This window comes from Chrysochloris asiatica, unplaced genomic scaffold (assembly GCF_000296735.1).
Source record: "Chrysochloris asiatica unplaced genomic scaffold, ChrAsi1.0 scaffold00008, whole genome shotgun sequence".
NCBI classification, from domain to species: Eukaryota; Metazoa; Chordata; class Mammalia; order Afrosoricida; family Chrysochloridae; genus Chrysochloris; species Chrysochloris asiatica.
Window position 1 is genome coordinate 22134043 of NW_006408526.1, and position 7968 is coordinate 22142010.

Genomic DNA, 7968 nt, shown 5'->3' on the forward strand with positions numbered 1-7968 from the left:
AAAAATTGGATTTTATCAAATGGTTTTTCTGAAATCACTGAGACAATCATGTGGGTTTTATCCTATATTCTCTTAATATAGCATACAAAATAAGGTTTTACCCTATATTCAGTATTATCTTAACTGATCTTAGGAAGTTTAACAAGTCTTTAACCTGGTATGGTATATAATCCTTTTTACATGTTGCTGGATTCAGAATAAAACTTTTAAAGGCATTTTGACTTTGGAAGAAATGCAGAAATTAGTCAGGTGAAATGTTCTCTTTATAAAATCTTCATGGTTTCAATGAAATTCTTAAAAATTAGAAAATTGAAATATCAGCATCTTTCATCATTAGGACCAATAGCCCCAAAGATTCAAAACAATTCTACTGAGTATAATGTAAGTGCCAATTAACAATGTAGACTGTTATTTTCAAACTATGCAAATTTGAACATTATGCAAATATTTTATTCACTTGGAAAAGGGGTTGTTTTTGTTCTTGCTAAATGCCCTTGAGTCAGTTCTTACTCAACAACCTTGTATAGTGTTTCGGAAGAGTAGCTTGTAGGTTTGAACAGCCAACCTTGAGGTTAGCAGTCCAAGCGCTTAGCTGACAGCACACCAGGACTCCATCAGTTCAATTCTGGTAAAGCTGTTCTTTTATAAATGCCATTATTTATTACTACAATTATAGGCTCAGAAACAAAAATCACTTTCTGAAACACAAAAAACAAGAAAGTTCAAGCTATGAAAATTTTTTTTTAATGTTTTTATTTGTATGTATACAATTTATTTGTATGCATACAATTTTCTGAGTTGATCCTCCCCACCCCCACTGTCCTCTAAATCTCCTAATCTAATCTTTAGTTGCTGTTGTTAATGTGATCCCAGTTAATACCTAGTTCTTGGGGGCTTACAGTGAACATTATAGATGTATCATGACTTTGGTTCTTTTTCAAAGTGAGTTTATAAAAGTCTGCAGCTCTTTCAGAAGCGAGAAAATATCCTGGGTACAATGAAGATTCAAATTTTATCTTATCATGTCCTGGAACGTGTCTCATAAAAAATATGATGCCACTTTTTGTATCATTGATATCTTCAGGAGGACTGATTTCCTATAGAGAAACAAGAATATTAGTTAATTGTTTAATGACATGAAACCTTTGAAATATGTAGTTTATTTTGAAGTATGCTGCTAAGAATTAAAGAAGGTTTTCTTCTCCAGAGTTAAGAGGGAAAATTATCTTAATAAAGGATTACTTATCTTTCATTAATTCATAATCTACAATTCTCCTTATCTGCTCTGGCTCTTCCTATCATGAGATGCACAATCTGATCCAGGTCTCTAGTTTTACCCCAATTTACCCACCAGATAGCTTCCTTCTCTCCTCTCTCATCAAATGGAGTGTACTTCTCTCCAAGATGAAGTAGAGTTTCAGCAACGACCACAGCCTCATTGGGCTAATGTCAATTTTTGTCGACTCATAGCTAAAGATATTGATGTCCTCCACCAACAGGCCTAAGTTAATGCTAGTTTCTGAGAGAGCACGAAGTACTAGGAATCTCAGTTCCTTCCTTCAATGGGGTCTGGATCACAAACTTACTGTAAATAGACTCAGTTCTTGTTCGAGGACTAAGTTTTGGGAGTTCTGGTAGCGTAGTGGTTACGAATTGGGCTGCGAACCGCAAGGTCAGCAGTTCGAAACTACCAGCTGTTTCGTGGGAGAAAGATGAGGCGTTTTGCTCCCGTAAAGATTTACAGCTTCAGAAACCCTGTACAGGGTCGCTATGAGTCGGAACCGACTCCATGGCACATAACCACCACCAAAGCTGTAATGGCTCAATCAGCAGCCTTTGATTCTGTCTCTCTGGCAAGCATTTCAGTTCCAGGCTGTTATGTGTAGTGTCAACTCCCCCATACTGTTCCATAGACCGTAGTCTTTATGGGAGCAGATCAACAGGTCTTTTCTCCCAGAGTCGCTGGTGGGTTGGAACTGCTGACCTTTTGGTTAGCAGCCAATAGCTTAACCACTCTGCCACCAGTTCCAAGGTGGTGGTGATGATGGTGGTGGTGTGTACTGGGGAGTCACTTATGACTCATAACAACCCTGGATGGGATTTCCGAGTCTGTAGTGGTTACAGGTTGGGCTGCTAATCACAAGATCAGGAGTTCAAAACTACCAGCTGTTCCACGGGAGAAAGATGAGGCTTTCTGCTATCGTAAACATGTATGATGTTGGAAACTCTATGTTGTTGTTGTTGTTGTTATGTGCCGTGGAGTCGGTTCCGACTCATAGCGACCCTGTACAGGGTTTCCGAGGCTGTTAATCTTTACGGGAGCAGAACGCCTCATCTTTCTCCCACGGAGCAGCTGGTAGTTTCGAACTGCTGATCTTGCGGTTCGCAGCCCGATTTGTAACCACTACGCTACCAGAGCTCCTTCTGGAAACCCTATACAGGGTCGCTATGAGTTGCATCTCACTCCATGGCATACCAAATCCTTGCAGGAGCAGAGAGCTTCATCTTTCTCCCGTGGAGTGCTTGGTGGACTCAAACTGCTTACCTTGTGGTATAACCTGCTACACTATCAGGGCTCCATACTGTTGTTCTTAAGTGCCATTGAATTGGTTCCGACCCACAGGGACTCTGTAGAGCATTTTTGAGGAGTGGCTGGTGAGTTTGAAACGCTAACCTTGTGGTTCAAATAGACCTTGCTGCTGAGAGCTTACCCTACAGCGCCATACCAGTACTCCACCAGGGCTCATATTAGTTTGGAATTACTGTCTTGAATGTAGCCTAATTGGCCAAGCTCTCTCCTAGAAGACCAAGTGCTGATCCATTTATCTTTCAACTGAAGAAAGTATAATCTTGTTGATCACGTAATTGCCAGTACTGCTTACACGTTTCCTATTATTGCATCATATCTGATTTTCAGGATAGACTAGAAAATGTGGGGCACACTCAGAGTTCTCCCACATTAATCCTAGAAGCAGTACGCATTTTGAACTTAATTTTAACACTATGGTAGCAAAGGTTTTCAAGAGCTATGGATTGACAAGAGATCTCCAGACCTAAAACAGCATTCCGGAATCATCCCAAGATGCCTGAAGGAATCTGGGGGATGCTTCCAAACTTTCCAAAGAATTATAAAATGTATAGTTGTAACTCTTGGTCTTGGTCCTTTACCAACAAGTGTGAATATTGAATTGATGATGATATAAACTAGTTCCTCTATTAGAACTTACTTCTGCAGCTGTTTATAGTATACCAGACCTAAGGACGAGACCCTAAATTAAGGAAGGCAATTTTGAACTAATCAATAAGCTAATGTTTAAGTGAAAAAGAATCTTTAGCCCCAAACTCCAGAATCTCTAGAAATACTAGAGGGTGATGAAACTTCTAGAAGGCACGGAAAGTTGTGACTGAAGGTGAGGATGGATGTAGGTATGTAAGTGATCTAACCACAGGTAGACATCACATTTCTGAATTGAGGCAAGGATATTCTGGAGCTTTTCTTGGTTTTGGTATTGACCACTCTGAGTCACCAGAGAAAGTACACAAATGGATCAGGAAACAATCCCAGTGACCTTGGGGAATCTTCAACATGGAAAGCCCTGGTGAAACTTGAATGTTTTGAGTCTAAGGAGTTCTTTACTTCAGGTGGGGATGAATCTGAACTTGAGGAAAATTAAGCTCAATATAGCATCTGTTCTTTTGGTCTTCTCCCAAGTGCAAGTCTGTGAGAACTTTGACTAAGCGTGGCTCTGCGGGTAAATGAGCTGGACTGAAAGGTTGGTTTGAACCACAAGGACAGCATGTAATAACAACACCCCAGGAAAATAGACACTGACAGTAACATCTTGAAACAAATCTCTTTCAGTGTTGTAGACATTCTTGCCTAAAGAAAAACAGAAGTAGCCCTGAGCACTAGGACTTTATAGTTACTAACCAGCATAGAAAGGTAAACACATATGGTAGCCACTTGTTTCTAGAACTTAGTCTACATCTATAAACACTGCTAACACGCTTAGTAGAGTACTGGTGTGATGCTGTAGGATAAGCAGTGGACTGCTAGCTGCAACATTGACAATTCAAACCCTTGAAACCCTATGTTGTTGTTGTTAAGTGTCATCAAGTCGGTTTCCACTCACAGTGACTTAGTATAGGGTTTCCAAGGAATGACGAGTATGTTTGAACTGCCAACCTTGCAGTTAGCAGTCCAGTGCTTATCCTATAGTGCCACACCAGGACTCCATTGTTGTTGGTGGTGGTTTCACTGAGTCGGTTCCGACTCATAGCGGCCCTATGTAGCATTTCCAAGGAGCAGTTGATGGGTTTGAACTGTTGACCTTGAGAGAATAAAGGCCAAGAATTAAAACTGGTCCTAGACTACTCCTTCTCTCCACTTTTATCCTTCTCTTCCTCCTTTTCTTCCTTCCTTCTCTCCCTACCGTCCTCCAACTAATATTTATTGAGTTTCTAACAGAAGCTGTGAAGATAATGAAGCTTACATGTCAGAGTCCCTCAGTTGCACAGATGTTTTCTAAGAACCCTTTGTTTCCTATTCTAAATAAATTGTTGAGTTTGTGCCTTTGGTAATTTTATATTCTTTTTCTTTAAACAAAGAACCAAACTAAATCCACTGCCATCGAGTCGATTCTGACTCATAATGAACCCATATAAGATTTCTGAGATTGTAAATTTTTACAGGAGCAGACAGCCTCATATTTCTCCCGAGGAACAGCTGATGGATCTGAACTGCTGATCTTTTGGCTAGCAGCCAATACCTGACCCACAGTGCTACCAGGGGTCATTTTAAAAGGGCTACCAAAATTGTACAAGGGGCTTCAAAAAGTTTGTGGAAAAAATGGAATTAAAAGATAATGGAATTTTTCCATGAACTTTTGAAGCCCCTTTATAATAAGTCTCAGGCACCCCCAAACCTGAATTTCCCCTAATTCCTACTTTGTGCCAAACATTATTCCATTTCCTTAACATTCTCCCTATTCTTGCCCAACAAGATTCCACTTGTAAATTAGGCTTATTCCAGTTTACAAATGTGCCTCTGTAGCGGAATCAGGTTTTCTCCACTCCATTTCTTCCTTCCCTTCTGGTTCAAGGGCAATGTGGATAATCCTGTTCATCCCAGTCCTCTGATGTCATTCTGACCATTAAGCTTCCTGCCTGCCAGGTTGTTAGAGTGACAACTCTACTGCTACCTGAAGGGGTGGCACTCCAGTTTTAAAGGAATGGCTAAGGGATTTATCTGGAGGCCATATTTGTTGCATAATCAATGTTCTTATTTGATTATATTTTAGAGTGGAATTTTTTTCTCCTCCCTTCTAATTTTCTCCTTGCTCCTGCCACAAAGATCATCAGTAACTTTCCTTCAGGGGAGAACTAGGTGATTGTAACAGAAGTTCTTTGTCACATATCGACTCAGAAAAAATATGATGACATGGGATTCTTTTTGAAGCAGCTGTCATTGTCAATCTGTGAGCATCACCTGGCTGTTGTCATTGACAGGAAGGTTCTCTGGGTCAGTCTGAAACTACAGTTTACGGTTGTTTATTTAATAATGGAAAATAAAGCAGGGTTAAGAATAATTGATATCTGTCTTTGAACTATATCAATACTTTGCAGCTGATTTTGTTCACTTAGATAAACATTCAGAATAACATAAATCAACTGGAAGCTGAAGGATGTGGCCAAGACTAAGAAGCAGTAACAAACAATTAGGGATTAAAATATTGTCACAATTCATAATCTGGATTAGGTACAAAAGAACGATCATCTTCATTTTATACAGCAGGAATTATTGTGAAAAGTCACATTCTATTCTCCACCCCACCACAAAAATATACTTAATATGGTTATTATGTAAAAATCAAACATTTAACATTTTCAACACTATCAATAATGCAAACTCACAGATACCTAAGTGGGAGCTTTTGTATTTCTGAAGACTACCTAAACTAAAAACATATTTCCTTATTTACATTAAACGTAAAAAAAACCCTGAAGAGCTAATGTTAAAATTCACTGAGTTGTAGAGATTTAATAGACTATGAATGGCATAAATTTGTCTGCAATCAAATGCACTTCATTAATTAGTACCAATATCTGGACAACAATTAAACCAAAAAAGGGTGAAACTGGGAAGGAAATATGTGGTTTTAAAGTTGTGTGACATATTTTTAGAAAATAGAAAAGTAATGCAAAATCAATTTCATGAACAAGATTTCTTATTGAATCCCGGATTGTCAGTTTGGGCAGTTTAATCCAGTCTGCCAGAGGGCAGTGTGCTGTGCAGTCTGCAGCTTTCTACTGACAGTGTCATCCATGCCAGGCTACATGCAGGAAGAGCCCTGGCTCACTGTTAGTTAGCAGCTTGGAGCACTTCATGCACTTTTCCCATCCGGGCTAGAGCCTTCTGTCTAGATTTAGTCCTGAGACATTACATGCCCTTCACCCTTCATAACAAAAAAATGTATTCTCAACATACTATAAAAATCATCTTTACTTTTTTTGCAGGTTGCAGCAGAGGTGGGGGTACCCATACATTATATATAGAAAAATTTCCCAGTAAGGTCCTGAATCTTATTTGATGTTTAAAACTGCTCACTTGCTATTCTTTAATATATATATATATATATATATATATGTATTTTATATTTTATTTATCTAAACGTGGCACTGTAGAATAAGCACTCACCCATAAAATCAGTTTGCACCAGAAGGTCAGCAGTTCAACCTCACTAGTGGCTCCTTGGAAACCCTACACAGGGTTGCTATGAGTCGGCACTTAACAACAGCAACATAAACTGATTAAGGAACCCTGCTGGTGTAATGGATTATGAGCTGGGCTACTAACTGCAAGGTCAGAAGCTCAAATCTACTAGTTGCTCTTCAGGAGATGCTTTCTGCTCCTGTAAATTTTTACAGGAGTTTTACAGCCTCGGAAACCCTATGTAGGGTTGCTATGAGTTGGAACCGACTTGGTGGTACACAACCATCACCACCATAGATTATTAAAAAGACTCAAGTTATGAAACTAGTGTTACGTTCCTTCTTCCCTATAACAGGGTCAGAAAAACCATGATGTTACTACAATAGTTTAAGGAGTTTGGCAATTTTTAGTAATGATCTATTTTAATGGTTCTCTACTCTTTGCTGGAGTCCTGGTGTGGTGCTGTGGGTTAATGCACCAGACTGTAAAGTCAGTTTGAACTGCAAGTTTGAACGACAGTTCAAGCTCAACAGCCACTCCTCAGAATCCTTATACAGGGTCACTATGGGTCAGAACCAACTCAATGGCACTTAACAACAACAACAACTCTTTGCTAGGAGTCCTAGTATGGTGCTATAGGATAAGCACTGGAGTGCTAACTGCAAGATTGACAGTTCAAACCCATCAGCCACTCCTCAGAAACCCTATACAAGGTCACTATGAGTCGGAACTGACTCGCTAGCACTTAACAACAACTCCTTGCTATTTCTGTTCTAGTTCATAAATAAAACTAGAAATGAATTAAGGCTCAGCCTTACCTTAAAGTTAATAGCTTTGTTGTCACAGGAGACGGTATAAATCCTTTGCATACATTTCACAGACATGCTTACTGCTAGGCCTCGGACTTCGCTATCTTTATACCTTCTTATCATAAATATGGTCTGGGGTGCATTATCTGAAATAAAAATTAATAAATGAGGACATTAGGTCAAAGAATTTTTGCAAATCAATATTTATGGAAATTAAGCAAAGGATAGTCCTAAAAGACCCATTACCAATCCTACACTCTTGAGATTCCACCAGTAAGGAGGAGACAATGTATAACTGATGAGATATTTTTAAAAATTCATTTAAATGTGTGTTATGGAAACAGCAGTCAAGAAATCAAACGATGTATTGCATTAGGTAAATCTGCTGCACAAGACCTTTTTAAAGTGTTGAAGAGCAGAGATGTCAGCTTGAGGACTAAGGTGCGC

General features: G+C 39.1%; 1 protein-coding gene across 1 annotated transcript in view; it reads right to left on the reverse strand.

Annotated features, from left to right (window-relative positions):
• IL18 (interleukin 18 (interferon-gamma-inducing factor)) overlaps positions 1-7968 on the reverse strand; it is an 18477-nt gene that overhangs the window by 2230 nt on the left and 8279 nt on the right. Inside the window, exons 4-5 of the mRNA XM_006833970.1 lie at positions 7531-7667; positions 881-1097 (exon numbers count right to left, since the gene is read on the reverse strand). Coding sequence (XP_006834033.1) covers positions 881-1097; positions 7531-7667 — 354 coding nt within the window. The remainder of the gene's footprint in view (positions 1-880; positions 1098-7530; positions 7668-7968) is intronic.